The 18525-nt window shown below is 40.3% G+C and overlaps 1 protein-coding gene across 4 annotated transcripts in view; it reads right to left on the reverse strand.

Moving 5' to 3' along the window:
* Window positions 1-3354: 3354 nt before the first annotated feature.
* ZFYVE28 (zinc finger FYVE-type containing 28) overlaps window positions 3355-18525 on the reverse strand; it is a 300024-nt gene continuing 284853 nt past the window's right edge. For all 4 annotated transcript variants that reach the window (XM_077477912.1, XM_077477911.1, XM_077477909.1 and 1 more), the window contains one exon: window positions 3355-12841. In XM_077477912.1, coding sequence (XP_077334038.1) covers window positions 12710-12841 — 132 coding nt within the window. In that variant the 3' untranslated portion in view covers window positions 3355-12709. The remainder of the gene's footprint in view (window positions 12842-18525) is intronic.

Below are 18525 nucleotides of genomic sequence, written 5' to 3' on the forward strand. Positions count from 1 at the left end.
CATCCATGAACAATACATAGGAGAGGATATGAAAGAAGTTTGTTTTGTTTTCTCAGCAAAAACTTTCTCTCCTGCATTCCCTGCTCTAGCCAATATCCTTGACATTTTACGGTCAGCTCTAGAGGTTGGTCTGACATACAACTCCATTTAAGGTACAGAGCTCTACTTTATCTTTTCACAGGCTGCAGATGGGTGCAAAAGCCAGTGATCAGATGCTTATTCCAGATGACAATATATATATATATATATATGAGCTTGAGGGAAATCCTTGTTCCCTCTGTGGGACTTGGGCTTGGATCTGAGAGCACCTGTCGCTCCAATAGGTTTCAATTCCATAGAAGTACCTCACAGTAAAACTAATTCTCCCGACAGCAACTACTTCAGACAGAAGGATGTTGAAGATTGCAAAACTTTCCTGCAAGGGCCCTTGATATCTTTTTTTTGTTTGTTATTTTTTTTACCAGAGATAGGGATACCACGTCTCCAAAGTTCAATTTTAAAGTGGTATCCAGTTTCCAGAAAAACTGGGAAGTAGTCCCTCGGAGTTTCACATGAGTCACTGAGTGCACAACAGGAAGACTTCAGTTTTCTTACACATGGTTGAGTTATTAACAGTTTACTTGGTCAAAAGAGGAAAGAGTACAATCTTTTAATTTAGCCATCAGGCCCTCAAGAGTAATCCACTCTTGGGTTACCAGGGTGATTAGATTGGCATTCAGGAAGTACGCTTTTCTGCTCTGAAACAATTGCAAGCCTATTTGACTAGCCTTTGGGGCAGTTATGCCAGGATTACTTGGAAGATATAGGTAAGGGCTAGCTTGAAGATCTGGTGTGACCTTCATTCAACCTTACAAACTAAATATTCGACCAGCAAGTTTGGGACAAGATAGATCAATTCTTTCTGGCTTTGGCAGCTTTTCTTTGTCTCTTTTCATTTGTTCTCTCCCGCACTATATTAGCTTTGGTATATCCCGTTGTGTGCAGACATGAGGTGGACCAGGAAAACGGAAAATTGTTATCAAATTTTGTCAAAAAATTTGGAGTTAAAAAAAACTCACGCATACTAATGGGAACATCCTATTCAAAATTGTTATCAAATACTTACCGTAATTTTCCTTTCCTGGCCCATCCTCACATCAGCACAGGACTCCCTCCCTAGTGGCCTGTCACAGGCCAAGTTATTGAACATCCTAGTTGGGGGAGGGGCTGTCTTTTATTCAGCTAGGTACAGGTGGTCACGTGGGGCTCCGGAGGAGGCGTTAACCCGTTTTGTGCTAAGGTTAGGATGGGCCAGGAAAGGAAAATTACGGTAAGTATTTGAAAACAATTTTGAATGGGTTGTTCCCATTAGTATGAGTGAGGTTTTTTTAACTCCAAATTTTTTCCTCCCATGTATACAATTGTAAACTGGATGTGCACATACATATGTACCGAGAACGGTTAACATTGGTAACTTACAGCCAGGTGTTTGGCATTATAAGATTCATTTGTTTTACTTTTATAGCTGCATTACATGATCTGTATATTTTGGTGCTACATTTGGCTGTGTCTAAGTTATTATTTATGTTGATGTTTTTGACTTGTATTTGTTTCTCTGTTCATGTGTAGGATATCATCGTCCTTCTGTAACGATGTGGGTTTTTTTTCAATTAAGTTCTTCCTAGTCCTTTATTTTTACTTTGATGCACACAAGTCAGTGAAGTCCTTCAGATTGAGCTTTGATTTATGAGCATTTTCCTCTGATATGTGTCTGAGTTCTCAGTATTTTTCTAATGTCATTAGACATCATATATATGTATATACTTTCAAGATTTTTGACATATATATATATATATATATACGCATATAATTGAAGGAAGGACATATCCATCTGTTTTTTGTTGGTTGATTTAGGATTATTAAACTAACAATTTTGCAACATGATCATATTCCATGTATATGGGTAATAATAGTGATTTTGTAATTATGTATGTCTTGGTTCAATTTTTAAGTTTCACATATATTTTTATTTACTGCTTTTGTTTCACTAAAATTTTCATTTTTATTTTCTATTTGTATCCGTTTAAGGATGTTTTCATTATAAACAAGGTATTAGTGAGTTTTGGCATTACATGGGTTAATTTTACTATTCCAGCCATCCTAATTGCCATAATCACTTCCATGTGTGTTTTATTAGCAACACATAGCTAGGTTTAGGTTGACATATTTAGTAATTTATCCTATATATAGCCGTGTGTTATTTTAGCTATGACTCCAGCACCAGTGAGGGTGTGAAATGCGTTAGCTACAGCTGTCCCTTATGCTTCTTGTGCTGTATGGACTATCTTTTATAGCAATAAAGGTGATTGCACTGGAGTGTGGCTATCTGAATTTTCTTCACTACTTAAAAAAAGTATTCATACTCCTTGAAATTTTCGACATTTTGTCATGTTGCAACCAAAAACGTAAACGTATTTTATTGTGATTTTATGTGATGGACCAACACAAAGTGGCACGTAATTATAAAGTGGAAGTTATTTTGTTTTCTGTACTTAATATACAAGTATATAATGTCTGTGAAGGTCATGAAAGACTGTTTAAGAACTTAGTTTCCAACATCCATATATCTCAATCCTAAGCCCTCTACTAAAGCTCTGTAAGAGGGAAATCCCTTTCAACTCCATAAGTTGTCTAGTCACCTTACACACTGCAAGTTTCGTGCAATGTCACCAAGCTTTCAATCACATCAATGACTCTGCAGAATCAAGGCAACCAGCAGTTTCTACCATTTGATATTTTTGCAGGTTGCATTGAGCCTTCTAGTAGTTTTTAAAATCAAATGTGGCTGAAACTGCTTAAAAACATTGAATGGCTCATACTGAAGATGGGTGTGGCATCATTGGCTGGGGGATTTCACATTAGGTGTGACAAGGAGATTTCAAGACCAAGTGTACGGAGAAGAACATGCAGCAATGAGGCAGATACGGCCCACCAACGTGAGGTATAGTGAACCATAAGCAGATTACTGTGCCCAATATATCACAAAAAGAGAAATGCAATGTTCCTTTATGGTACATACAGTTCTCTAGTCTGATAATTTCACTATCTGATTTTCTGTATCAGCTAACTGGTGGAAGTCGTGTTCTACAATCATCTGATGACAATCAGTGTTGCAGAATGACCGATACCTCAATGGACTGTGGATGACTATCCTGTTGAAAGCAGCTGTAGCAAACAGTAGTGGACGATACCCCATGAAGTGACACAGATTATAACACATGATGTATAAACAATGTATTGTAAAACAAAGTGTAACAAACCGGTGTCCAATCAAGTCCAGTCCACAATTCCACCCACTGGAACTTAGTAACGTCATTATAGCCAATGTACATATCTTTATTGACAGCCCTCATTGGTACAAAACAGTTTTCCATATACACATTTATATATAGTATATAAACAGTGAATAATTACATCTTCCAGTGTTTATAACACAAGCCACAATTACACCTGACTTACCCCACAAGTGAGAGAACATTGGCTTGAAAGTAATTGATTTGGGCCAATACAACATTCCAGTGCCTAAAATTCATTCATGTGTACATCAATGTATTTGTCTATATGTGTGTTTATAAAATAAGTGGTAGAGGGTAGGGAGGGTGAAGGAATATGAAAACATCATTTTACAAAGGCCAGTCTCATTTCTTATTTATGGTATCTAGTAAGCAATCTCATATACATAGCATATATGTATGAAATACTTAAAGCAGCTTATCTTGTCAATTACAATTAAAACGCTATATTACTGAGGACAGAAGTTAAAAGGCCATTACACCTACAACATAACTTGCCTTGCTATTTAAAATAAAGCTTCCAGGTGCTAAGCTGACAGGACTGCTGACCTTGTGTTCCCAGCAAATACCTGTATTAACCTTCAAATAAGTTTCAGCGTCCATGTTGAGTTCATTGGAATCCATGACCTGGCTGCATACAAGACCTCAACCTTGTCCGAGTCACCATTATGCTCTGCACCCTCTCTTCATGCTAAACCCCACCATTCAACAGCCCAGTGTTAGAGCCTCAGTGGCCAGTAGAGGTTTTGGCATTGACTTCTGGATGGTGGAGTGTGGAGAGTCTTAGCACCAAGAGGGATTACTGAAGAACTGAGCAGACATTAAAAGGTCCTGTGTTTGGATTTTAAGGAGCTCTATACAGAACACAGAAACATACTTTAACATTGACACAGATACTTGCAGGTGACATAAAGCACCTCAGATATACTGCTAGCTTAGGAACTTACAGATTCCCTTTAAGGGCCAATAAAACACTACATTCAAGCTGGTCACAGCATTCTGATGTGCAATCTTAAAATAAAAAAAAATCTCCTTTTAGTATAGGCACCTATCCAAATAATGTATTCGGTTATTATAACATCATGGTAGAGCATTGTACTTCATAGTTGTTGGATAATTTAAAAAGTTTTACCCATCAAGTTTTAAGGGCTTATGTAGACAGGCATGGTTTTCCCATATTTATAATGTCAAATGCAAGATCAGTGCGCAGAGGCTGGGTTTGGCCCCCAGCATTTCTTTGGACACAGTGGGGGGAGATTTACTAAAACGGGTGCACACAGAATCTAGTGCAGGTGTGCACATACCACCCAACTTTTTGAGATGGGAAGGAGGGACACCTATTAGCAAACGTATGTAGGCATAGAAGGCACCCCCTTAAAGAGGAATTATGCAAAAAAATTAAAAAGTTAAACCTACAAATGCTTTTTTTCACCACTACTATTCCTTTATATTGGCTTTGGAAACTTATAAATGCAGCAATTTAGAAATTGGGTGAAATGTTTAACACTGGGAAACACTTTTTGAATGATAAAAGGTGCATTTTATATACAACTATATAGATCAGGCCAAAATGAGGTACAAATGCGGAGGAAACAGGGACATTGTTCAAAATCAGGGACAATTGGGGGCTACGGGTGTGCATAGTAACCAATCAGCTTCTAAGTTTTATTCTCAAAGCTTAATAGAATAAGCTGATTGGTTACAATGTACAGCGGAACTTTATTCTGTGTGCTCAATTTTAGTAAATCTCCCCCCAGCATGTTTTACAGAAGTGCATTTGAAATGCAGGCAAAACAGTCTTTTCTTGTCAAACACTGTGTTTCCAAATGAACACAGCTGCATGTATTCTAATACAAAGAGCAACATTTGACAAGAACACCCATCATCATGAACCCTAATGTGTGTTCTGCACCAGGGACAGGATTATCCAGATCTTTGCATCTGGGTTCCTAGTTCCGTCCATCTGCTGCATATAGACCAGTGGTACCAGCTAGATTTTGATCTACATTACAGAAGGAGATGTGAGATTCACTTATGAGGACCTTTTCTGGAAGCAAGAAACTGCCAATTTTACCATCCCATCCATAAGTGATACATACATTTTGGGTGAAATAAATCTCAGAAAAGTTGGTGATCCTCAAGTTTTCTTAACTTACCATAACCTGACCGCTTTAGCGTTTATCAAGCTTTATATCTGAAGCCGAGTCAAACCTATCTGGCATTATAAGGCTGGAAGTCAGCTGTGTTCAGGAAATATCAGTTTCAATAAGTTCCTGAGACATTTAAACCAACACATCTTATACAATACTATTCATGTACAGACAATTCATACCAGACACAGCTTCATGGTAGCATGTGTAGTCTGCCGCACTGTCACTTAATTCGCTGCTATAGGAAATTTAAATAGTGTCTAAAAAATCTGAAATATACTGGCCAAAAGGCAGGCATACCCAACTTACATGGCCACAAATGTTTTATATACTGCAATAATCATATTCTTAGAAGTAATAACAATCTTACTATAGAATTTTCCATAGCCGAACAACATTTCATATGTTCAAATAATTTTACATATAAAATTTTAGGAAATGTGCCTCATACTGAGAACCACCATTCTGTGTGCATAATATCTGCAAGTTCTTTTATTATCCTGCCTATGATAACTGCAGATTCACAAAATGAGGCAACACAAAATTAGATGCACAGAGAACAAAGATTGACACAGAAGTCAAACCAGACTCTACGATTCCACTAAAAACCTGATTTATGGTCAAGACCTGAAAGGGTCCATATACGTCAAGGATATAATGTGGGAGGATCGGTAAGGCTGTTGGGCTGACAGTTTCAAGGAAGTATTGGTAATAGAAGAAAGAGTAATAGAGACTGTTGCAGCTTGTAATCTATTCTTAGTTGTATAAACAGAAATGGGCCTTATTTATCAAATGTTCTGAAGCAGCTTGATAACTTGTTGGTTAGCTCTGGAATCTTGCATCAACTGTTGCATTTGTATGTAGTTTGTTTTGTGTGTTGATGTGTGCTTCCCTCAGGTTCTCCAGTTTTCAACGCCAACCTAAAAAACTGGTAAATTAACATACTGTATATCCAGACTGTGTGTTTGTTTGACCTGGGTAGGGACATTACACTGTAAGCTCATCTGTAGGTGGTCAACGGCTGTATTAAAGCTCTGTGGAAGTCTAATGTGGTATTTAGAGATAGGCATCAGAATAAATGGTAGTGTGACATAGCACAGACAGGTCTTATTTCAGATATTCAGATTAAAGTGGCTATTAAAGTAGATCTTTTTTAAAGCTGTACACCAAGCATACAGCCGTTTGACCTGCCAACCTTTATGTTATTCTGTTGTGATTTGAAAACCTTGGCTTCAATGAGTGGGGAGGATGGGGGTAGGGGTTAGAGATGGTGGACATGACTATGTCCTGTTTGCAACTTCCTGTATTACATGTCCACCTCCAGCCTTGTGCTTGGACAATGAATCAGCATCATCATGCTACTGATCTGTAGTCCACTGAGGAGGTAGGTGCCACAGGAAGCAGTCAAGATAAACCAACATTGCGATAGTAAAAGTAGTGTACCGCATTAGCCATGGATTAATGCAGAAAGTTTGCTGTTTAAGTGATGCCCAACTGGCCAACTTTCGTTTACAATAATCAATATTATTCAGTATGTCAAGACAAATAGCTGCATTTAATTCATTGTTGTATTTCATCGTTTCTATGGTATGTGGACATTTCAAAAAGTCTCTAATTTCAGGTGAGAATACTGCTTGTACTTCTTACCTCTGAGTCAATTTCCTCAAAAACACTTCCAAAATTGATCGCCGGCTTTACATGCAAGGTTTCTCTTGTTCAGCCCATGGAGGAGTCCTCCAATTATTATAAACAGTGTGAATAGAGGAATCTCCCCCAGCCTGCTGTTGTATTCACAGTCTCAGCAACTGTGGCTATCTGAATACCCAAACAGAAACTGCACCCGATTGGATTCAGTTACTTTTCGGCGGACAATTTTCCACCTGGCTCCCTTGCAAGCAGGCAAGACAACTCATAGAAAGTGAATAGGCATTCATCTGCTGTGTTGACTCTCCCCCCCCAAGCCAAGTTTTACAGGCATACAGGGACAAGCACACAAGCTCAGATGCAGAGTTTGTGTACTCTGTCAAACTCAGCCGCGGGGTATTTACATGGCTGATTCGTACTCATTCACTTCTATGGGCTGCCTGCATGCATATGGGGGGGGGGGGGGGAAGAGTAAACAACCAGCTCTATCCACTCCAATGGGCCGAGTGTCCGTGTGAATGAACCCTAAAGCCTGAAGAAGGGATCTAAGTTATGCTAGTATCCTAAGTGAGCCAATAAAGGGCATCACTTAATCTCCAAACATCCAAGCTAAACCAATAAATAGCTATGACAACTGCCTGACTATAATATGGCAGAAGAGTGGGACAAAAGTGCCTACTACTTTCTTTATTGTTGTATTTAGCAGCCACTGCTCCAGCAGGTGCTAAATACTTAGGAAGACCATACACGGTTTCAATCTTGGCCGGTTCAGTAGGGATCAGCTGAGATTTGAACCGTTTATGGGCAGGCTGAATGTACCAAGTTGATCTATCAAATAACATGGGTACAACCAGCATGCCAGGTATTAACTGCAATTATCATTAGCGGCTGCTATAGCCACTAGCAATAATCACTGTCTTCTCCCGGAAGAGATGGCTTCTCCGCCTCCCTGCAGGGAGAAGACAATGGCCTGGCAGGAGGGATTCTCGCATCAACACTTTCTATGTTGATGGGGGAATCAAGTTAATTCCTTTCCCGCAACCCACTCCATGTATGGCCAGCCTTAGCCACACAGGGAGGGCATTGTGTTTAATAAGAGACTCATAAAAGTGAATTGTGGGAAAGAGCAAACTTTTAGACAGTGCCTACATCTGATTGGATGCAAGCACTGTTCAGCCAAATATAAAACTTTTTTTACTTTTACTAAGTGGTGGGTTCTGAGACATCTCAAATTACGGCCACCACAGCAGGAAATTGAAGGTTGCATGGCTGTGTTAATGATAGTGACCACAAAATAGTGACCACCACTTACTTAGGCCAGAGCAGGCACTAAAAAAATTGCACAATGCCGTGAGGCAAATTAAGACGTGGCTGTGTCTATGAATTGCTGTATCTATCTGCTCAGAGTTTACAGGGAAGTATTCAGTACATTATACTACTTTCTCCTGAACAAGAGGAAAGCAATCTTAATATTTCTGAATATGGTCACAAAATAAAGGAAACAAGATAAACATACTAACAAAGTTGATTTGCCTACACTGCCTTGCGATATTCAACACATCTGTAAAGTGCAGTTATGCTTCAAGGTAATTCAATGTGAGAAGAAATTAATTACTTTTTATAGTACTATTAGAGGACTGTTCTGGTGAGAACTCTACATCTGCTTCAACCACCTGCCCTGGCCTGGATTTACTATACTGTGTAATGGCAAATGTGGGAGTAATCTGGAAAATCCCCTGCGGAGATCCCTTGGCTGCAAAAAGCCAGTGGGTGATGGAGCTTAAAAGTGTTCCATTGAAAAGCAAAGTTGTAGTTGGAATGCAAGTTCCAACATTAGGTGCTAAATTCACTTCTTTGCTATAGCTGATGAAAAAGAATGGCTAGATGGAGGAGCCTGAAGGTAGGTTCCATCATTAATTTATATATAAGATTACAAGTTTCTTCATGCTTTAGCCCTCTTGGCATGCTTGCTATGGGCTGGCTGCACCTACCCATCCTACACATGGCCGTTTTACACACTGGTGACCAAATGGAGTGCAGAGCACTGTCAAGAAAAGGTATTGTGACTTCTCTAGAAATATATAAAGCTGGGATATTCTAATAAAAGCAGCAAAGACATTTTAAAGGCTGGCATTGCGGCATCAAGAAATTTGATAGAGAGGAGCCCAGCAACACTTCAGAAACATATATTTGGTAACTCATTTCTCAGTTGGAGATGTACTTTAACAATCTACTTTACAGAATAAAAGCTTTACCTTAAAGTGGTTGTAAACCTCAAATTAATTATGTACAAAGCATATCCCTCTATAGCAGTGATGGCGAACCTTGGCACCCCAGATGTTTTGGAACTACATTTCCCATGATGCTCATGCACTCTGCATTGTAGTTGAGCATCATGGGAAATGTAGTTCCAAAACATCTGGGGTGCCAAGGTTCGCCATCACTGCTCTATAGTGTGTACTTTTCTCAATTAGGAGCACCAAGTATCATTTCTGTCCGCTGCTTCATTCTTCTGCTATCAGAATGGATCACTTCTGATGAGCTTTCTTGACACCAAGAGAAAAATGATGACAGGGGAGGAATTTCCAGTAGGTTGACTTCTGTTCCTGTGTGATGTGCGTAGGGGGTGTGTGTCCCTTCCCTCCAATCAGCTCTCAGAGCTCTCCTCACTGAGCTCAGCTCTCCGACCCCTTTTTTTTTTAACTCTCAGATGAGCTTTAAATATTTAGCACTTTGAACAGCTGTAGAGAACAGAAGACTGCAGATAAACATGTATAACCTATGAAAGAGTTTTTTATTTTATTTTTGTGTGTCCCCTGATGTCATTTCACCGGGTATTTGTAAGGGTTTACAACCACTTTAACTCTTTTCACTGCATCATCTTTTAAAGGACATATCCACCCAAAAATAAAAAGTTTTATTTTATTTTAATTGACTATGTCAAACTACCCAGTGACTTCTCATATCTCCAAAGATGCCAGCCACGTACTGTAATTTAAATGGCAGCAGAAGCCATAAGGAAACCAAACATGGGCATTCTTTTTGTAAAATATATGCAAATACAGCAGAAAGAATTTCCCATGGTGCAGGTGGGCAGAGCTGAGAACCTTCAGAGATCCTGCCAACAGAAACAAATATAACCAGCTGGTATGGGGCGAATTAGCCCTGTTGAACCCAAGAAATTACAGTTCTAGTCAGTCCTATCCTTGGCTGTACATTAGTAAATGGATTGCCCTTATAGTATCTTCTGTTGTGAAACCACTCTGGAAGTACTGCAGGAACTTTTAGCTCCACATGTGAAAACTACAGAAATGCACTCCATCACCGGATTCATGTCTGGCCATGCCCAGTGTGGAGTCATCAGCAATATTTTTTTCCAGTTAAAATAAAAGGTTCTGAGGTGTCTTGTTTTCAGCAGCTGAATATGTATATGTATTATTAAAAAAAAAAAAATTATTGCTATGTATTAAAGGACAACTCCACCAAAAACAAATAAATCACATTTTGGTATGCATGGGTGGCATAAGACACCCACTCTCAGACACTCCATTAGTGAGGTTTTACTGTACCAGTTTAACCCTCCACACACCTAGCAAGGTCCTTGTCACTTCTGTTGACAGATAGTCCCCTGTACTCCCTTGGTGTACTTCCTAGCTGTTATGAAAAGCAATAAGACCACACTGGCCATAATAAAACGAGAAGTGTAACCAAAGCTTTTTTGGCCATGCTTCTCCTATGGATCACAGGAGTACAGTTCCTTATTTACTCCTGTGACCACTAAAGCCTGCTGTCAGCTGATGTCACTCAGCCGGTCCAGACTCAGGAACGATCCCGACCATATGTTGGAGATCCGCGCAGAAGTCTGCACCTGCAATTTGCTAAGAGTTTGAACCAGGCCCTCCCCCCCCACCAAAGCCTAGCATGCCAGTGAGCACCGGAGGGGAGAGAAGAGAGCTGCTGACTGACAGTCATGGCTTTCTGCTGGAAGCAGAGTGTAAGAACTGAGCGATCAGCGATGTTAGATCACTCAGTTCTCACTACAGTGGCGGCACGGGATTAATGCTGCATCCACCTAGAGGAATATAAACGTTTATTTTTTAAAAATCCCAAACTTCACTTTCAAGACAAATTTATTTTCTACCTTTTTCTTGAATTTCTGTAAAGATGGTAAAGAGAACATGATAAGAAATGACTAGAGTTGCAATTTTGTGTTGTTAGGTCATAAGCACTTAGATCTAGTAACTGGAGGTACATGGATCACAGTACAGAGATGTTTCCCTTAGGGGGCTAGGTATAGATGTAGGCATGTGCTCTGCAGAGGTAGGACCAACCACTCTTTTCTCGTAAAAGCTCGCTGATGGACTAAAGAATCCCAAAAGCGGTCCTGTATTATTTTTTAAGTTTTCCTTGCACAGGGAGAAGACTTGTCAATGGAAGAAGGGGGATCAGCTGCTTAATGGGCATTCCGTCTGACTACACTGAAGAAAAGGGCATAAAGGTCTTTTATTATAGTGAAACCAACCCAATGCGCCTCCCCTATCTACTTTAAACCCCCAATACAGATGAACCATGTACAAATCCTGGAGCTCACTCTAGATTCAAAGTTTCTGATATTGGAGAGCCCATCTCATTGCAGGAACTGATGCTGGGTCTGTGTTGGGGTGCTACAGAGGGGCTTAGCTCACTATATCTACAGTAGTCCTACTTGAATCAATAGCCCTCCCTTCTTTTACTGCAAAGTGTTTGGCCCTGCAACTTATATGAAGCTCCAATATTCTAGCTGGTGGGTCACCAATGATGTGGGGCGTCTATGGAGGGTGTACAGTACCACAATCTAGACTTGTAATGGGTACATTAGTTGGGAATTCTGGAAGGGATATCTCATCTTCCCCACAAAGTCCCTGAAACATTGTTTAAAAAAAATACAATATTGAATTATTGGTTTTGAGAGGAGTTTACCTTAAACTATATAAATTAAAATACAGAAAGTATTACTAAATAAATGACTTTAAGCCCTCCTCTTCCTGACACTGTGAAATATTGCTCTGTACACAAACAGTCTTTTCTCTTCTTGAACACAAAACAACTCTTCTGCTCGATTTGTTTTTCCTCGAATAAAAGGGAGACGGTGACAAAGGTACAATGGAAGCGTAACTGTGCAGGTGACGGCAGCGTTCACGAATGCACAGATGTGCAGCCATGCCTCAGAGCTGTGTGCTGTGACAGATGCTACAATCAATCTGGTAATCTTTACCATTCAAGGTAATCCGTGACGCAGTGAGGATCTTCAAAGCATTATGGTGTCATGGTGTCTGTCATGTCAGAACCAAAACATCTGGAAGACTGTACTGAAGCTGGGAGCCACAGACATTTCATCCTTTTCTTTAGCAGCTTAAGAAATAAAGGAAAAAAAAAATCCATAATCAAACTTCTCTGTACAGGTATTAAGAAGTTTTTAAATGAAAATCCGGCATGCCTCCAGCAAAGTCCTTTTCTCAGAGTAATTCTTGGCGTGGGTCAAAAGCAACAAAACTTAGGAGCCATCTGCCTGCGAGATGGGTGGGGGAGGGGTGTGTCAGGACATCATATCCCAGCTTTGTCGCTGTAGAAAGGAGTGACATGGAACATATAACAGTGTGTGCAGACGCGGACTGGCTTCATCTGCCCATATCGCGGTAGTGGGGCAGAGTGGGAAGAGCAGCGGGAACAGAAGATCTGGAAGAGAGGAATGAAATTCATAAGTAAATATACTGGTCACAATGCAAAACATTAGCTATACGAAAAATATTGCTGGTAGCAAAGAACTGACAATGGGGAAAAGATGGAGGAAAGATGGGGCAAAGACCTCCATGTTTGGTAAAGCTGGGATTAAGGAGATTGTAAAGCTTAATTCTTTTTTTTTTTTAAATAATAAATGTTAGACTTACATGCTCTGTGCAATGGTTTTGCACAGAGCCTCCCTGAACCTTCTCTTCTGGGGTCACAAGCTAGTGCTTTTGTCTCGTTCTCTTTGGTGAGTGGCCCCCTAGGAAGCTGCTTCCTATCGGGGCACTGGTGAGGGCTCGAATCAAGGCCGTTGCTGCCTGCCTCCATAAATACAGACAGCGTGGCTCGGCCCCGTCCCCTCGTCACAGAATTTGACTGACAGCAGCGGGAGCCAGTCTCTTTATCTTTTGAGGAGACAGATAACGGAAAGAGGCACAGTTCTCGGGCACAGTGCGGGATCAAGATCGCGCTTGGGTAAGTATAAAGGTTGGGGGCCTGGGCTAATAAAGATCCATCAATGCTGCAAATTTGGGATTTGGAAAATGTAAAAGTCATTGAAGAGGAAAAAATAAGGTCAAATCTCCCAGCCAACAAGAATTGAGGTGGATTTATGAGTTACACACTATAAACTCTAGAGGTCTTAATAATGAATTTGACATAAAAATATTTAATATTATTAAATATGGGGGGGGGGGGGGTGCAATAAATGTTATGTCCACTAGAAGATAGTATCTCTACAGATTGTCTATTATTAGGTAGTTTTTAGGAAACTAAGATTTTATTATTTTCATTTTGTTTAGGCATTTTTATCTTGTGGTTTCACTTTAGGATTAGCAAGACCATAGTATGCTTTGTTTAGCTTTACTAGGTTATAACATTGTAATGAGGATCGGGAGGTTACCATGACGACTTTAAACAGCATAATATAAATCTTAGTGTGATCGCAAGGCCCTGTGTCCCTGAGGAAGTCATGTGATTATGACGACACGCTAAGGTGGAGCTGGGTGATGTAAACATGTAGCATAAGCCACAACCAACCTGGGCACTGCGGCCTCGCTGTGTTTTTTAAAGCCATCTTTCTTTAATATATGTAAGTGCAAGTCATTTTAATAAAATGGCTATTTTATAACTTACTACAGCATGAGAGGCCCCTATGTTATTTGAGTTGATCCGCAGAGCCGGAATTTCTTAAAGGGCAAAACACCAGATTATTTTAGATAGTCTAAACTGGCATCATAAGGAGGAAGGTGAAAAGGAGCATTACCAGACAAGAGCCTGGGACTGATCCCTGAAGAGGAAAACTATATTTGACCTTAATCTTGGCAGATCAATTAATGAAGGTGAGCGCATTGGTGGAAAGGTGGTGGGAGTTCTATGCATGTGAATGACTATAAATTCTTAATAACCTTTTATAGACATGATTATGTTAATGCACAAAAGAGACAGGTAATCGCAAAGTGTAACTTTATTTGTAATATAGTATATTTGTTTAACAGTTTTACAAATTAGAGGTGGATTTCATTTGTATGTGCATAAAAGGCACAGGAAAATTGTATTTATTTTGTAATGGGCCACAGATGGTAAATAAAAAATCTCACAGAGGTTATAACTCTCCCTTGCTCCATCCAAAATGAAAAAAAGTTGTGCCTATAGTTCTACTCTAAAACTTAATTAGTGCGTCTGCATTCCATGTTCGAAGAGTCAATAGAGAGCAAGAGCGCTGATCATCATCGCAATGGACCGGCTTCCTGATAGCCACAATGGTGGAGCATGCCTTAGCAATATACAGTAGGTTAGCACGGCCACCTGTTATCTCTATCAAGAATGCATGTAGTAGGATGAAAAAAAAAAAAAAAAAGAACCTGAAAACTAATTTTGAAATGACATGTTCAAGCTTATAAGTGATTTACAGCTGGCCATACACCAGTAGACTTTATTTTGAACAATTGTACGAAAATTCGCAAATTCTTTCTTGCCATCATTATGTCAACTAATTTCATTCAAAAGCCCTTCAAAGTTTATCCAGATCTGCTAATTGAATGGAATCTCAGACATTATAAACCTGTATCACTATATGTTACATTTTTCCTAAACAAAAGCCACATTGACAGAATTTAATTTGTCTGAGAAAAAATTTCCACCCTACCCCTGACATTTCTTTTCACTACAGTTGTAAAACAAATATTGATTGGACCCCACTAACCATTAGATACTCAAGTGAACATTCTAAAAACAAGTTTCTCATATATTGTATTTCGAACTTTAAGACCCCTTTCACACTGAGGGCATTTTGCAGGCGCTATAGCGTTAAAAATAATGTCTGCAAACCGCACTAAAACAGCTGCTCCATTCACTCCAGTGTGAAAGCCCGAGGGCTTTCACACTGGACCATGGGCGCTGGCAGGGCGTCAGAAAAAGTCCTGCCAGCAGCTTCTCTGGAGCGGTGAAGGAGTAGTGAACTCACCGCTCCTCCACCGATTCTTCCCATTGAAATTAATGGGGCAGCGCTGTCATACCACATTTTGCGGGCAGATGTAACCCATTTTTGGCCACTAGCGGGGCTGAATAGTGCCGCTAAAACGTCAAAATAAAAATAGCACCGCTTTGCCGCTGATGCCGGTGGCGACACAGTGTGAAAGGGGTCTAATACTGATATTTTTGTATAGTTACATTGGTCCAGTGTGGACAAATGCAAGTAGGCATACTTCATACTTAGTGGATCGCTGTGGAAGCTGGAAATGCATAGTGGCCACCTTCTACTACATTGTTCTGTATGGTCTTGCAGGTCCCATGCTGAGTGGCTGCCTTGCTTCATAGTAAGTACAGAGTGCCCCTGGAAGATGTCATCTGTGACCAAATGATGTAGGGAGGAGCAGCGTGCTGACGTCACCACATACCACGCTAGTCCTGGAAGCAACAGACAGCGATCGAGAGCCGGTCGACTCAAAACTATCTGAGACGCTTTTATAACTTACTACATTCTGTAAGTGCACTACTTTGTTATTTAATACATGTTTTTAAAGAGATGCACTATGGAAGCTTTTCTACTTTTTACATGGGGAATGAGCGATTGCTAAACTTACTGAAGCCAACTCGAACGGACCATCAGGGAATATTTTGCCATTCTTACACAGAGAATCGGGGCTGGGGAAAGAGCCACAGGCTTTTGTGATCTCCTTAACAAGAGATCTATCAACCTGGTAAGCGGCAGCATTTCCGGTGGTGGAGGACCTTTTCTGTTATACCCTGTCACTACTTCTTGGGTGTTAGGCTGGATTCACACCTATGCATTTTTTGTGCTTTTTGCATTTTGTAGATTTGCACTACAGAACATTTAACATGGTTTCCTACGGTACACGTTCTGTAGTGCAAATCTGCAAAACGCAGAAAGCACTAAAAATGCATAGGTGTGAATCCAGCCTTATAGTGTTATGTCACTATTGAATAGAGCGCTAAGGACCCTTCATTTGAATACTGTTTGAAATTTAGCCATCTGGTGGAACATTCAATTATTGTTACCTTGGAAACAATTGGACATTTTTATTATTCATTTTCTTTATTTCATTTTATGTTTCATGCATCACTGTGGTATTATTATTAGCTTTGCTATTGAGCCACGTGGAGAATTTTCTCAATTTACATCACTTTATTTGTTATTATTCAAGTTTTTCAGCACAGCTAATTTTTTTCTAGTTTTGTATATTGTGTGTCTCACATTTTTAGTTGCAGCAGGTTTACTTTTTTATTTTGATTATTGACACTTTAAGCCCTTGTACAAACATTCCGACGGAAAATGTCCGATCGGACCGTGTTGTCGGATAATCCGACTGTGTGTGGGCTCCATCGGACTCTTTCCATCGGAATATCCGACGGACAAAGTTTTAGAGCTGGGCTATAAAACTTTCCAACAACATGATCCGATCAGACTTTGTCCGATTGTGTGTAGAGAATTCCGATCAGACAAAGTGCAACGCATGCTCAGATCAAATTCCTAGACCAAAGCTATTGGCTACTAGCCTGAACGTAGTCCAGTCGTAACGAAATTACGTCATCACATTCTGAACGATCGGATTTTCCGACAACTTTGTCCGACCGTGTGTATGCAACACCAGTTTCAGATAAAGTCAGACGGATTTTGTTGTCGGAATGTCCGACCGTGTGTACAAGGGCTAAGAGTGATATTACACACTTTTTTAAGTACAGGGGGTCGCTAGTTTAGCACAAGTGGCATTCAAAAAACACTCTGCATTTTCTCAAGGAATGCAATGAATGACTTGGTGTTGCCATTACGGACCATACATGTTCATCTACACATCCACACAGCTCTGATGGCCCACATCCACTGAAGACCTATTCGTTACAAATGGTGGTTGGCGCCTTTCTGATGACCTTGCAGCAACTGGCATTGTACAAGCACAGAATAAAAATGTGAATAATGAGATGAAGCAACATGATTCAACATCTTTACATTACATTTCAATCAAATTACCCTTTGTTTTACATGCAGTGACGTCTCACCGGAGACCTGGTAATTGTTTCATGATTCACTACGGCTTTAATGTCTGGAAAATATATGCAGAAGTGAAGTGAAGGCGGCATGAGAGCGGGTGTGATTTATACAAGATTATTACACAGGCCCGCTGTCATTTTCTGCAGCACAACTCCTTCATGACAGGAGCAGTAAATGAGCTGTACAATCATCAGCCTGCCCACAGCCCTCATACACTCGATGTTTAAAGGGCTACTCCAACACAACATAAAATTAATTCCCATACAAAGTGTGCAGGCTCTGACTTCACAAGAACTATCAAGTCCTTTAGGGTTCATTTACGCTAGCAGTGGAAGAGCAGTAAAACCCTGTGGTTGAGCCAAATTTTTTTCACCGCCCCGTAACGGCTCCCTCTTTAGCCGCAAAAGCAGTGGCAAGGGGTGTACACATGAAGCTCCCGCAATGCTTTGCGGATATGGCAGTAATTATACCTCCTTTCTCTTTCACGTGAATAGGGCTTCTCTGTAATTACGCTAGTGCCGGGTTCAAGGGGTTAGAGCAGGTGCCTTTCAAATACTCTCTGAAGAGCACTCTGAACGCAGACCACTCTTCAAGGATCAAGGCACGTGTGAACAAACCCCTTATCCCTTTTACTGCCACTGACGTACACTGGTGGCAGTGGGAGGTTCTACAAAAACTCTGAAAAGTGTATATATCTTACAAGCGGACTGTCAGCTGTCAGATGGAAGCATTCCTGCGCCTCTGCCAGCGCTCCATTGCTTCCGCACACCCCGGTAACGGCTTCATGCCCCCTGCCTTTAAAGGAACATTCGTGTTTATATAGAGATACACACAGCTCTGATTTGCACTGCATTTGTTTCATTGGAGGACAGGTGAGACATCGGAGGTCTTGTAGACACAGATATGACATCACTTCTGGCTCTGGCAGCTGTAAGCACTGCCATTTTTTTTTCCTGGAAAGCAGAGATCAATGCTTTGTTTTGTTTTTCATCTCATGCTTTTTAGGGTAGAGGAGATATCTGGGGTCTCATAGAACCCAGATATCTCATAAATAGGACCTGTCATGCCTTATTTCTATCACAAGGGATGTTTAAATTTCTTGTGATCGAAATAAAAGTGATCA

The sequence above is a fragment of the Lithobates pipiens genome, unplaced genomic scaffold, assembly GCF_037356315.1.
Source record: "Lithobates pipiens isolate NorthernLeopardFrog02 unplaced genomic scaffold, aLitPip1_a1.2 Scaffold_13, whole genome shotgun sequence".
Taxonomy (NCBI): Eukaryota; Metazoa; Chordata; class Amphibia; order Anura; family Ranidae; genus Lithobates; species Lithobates pipiens.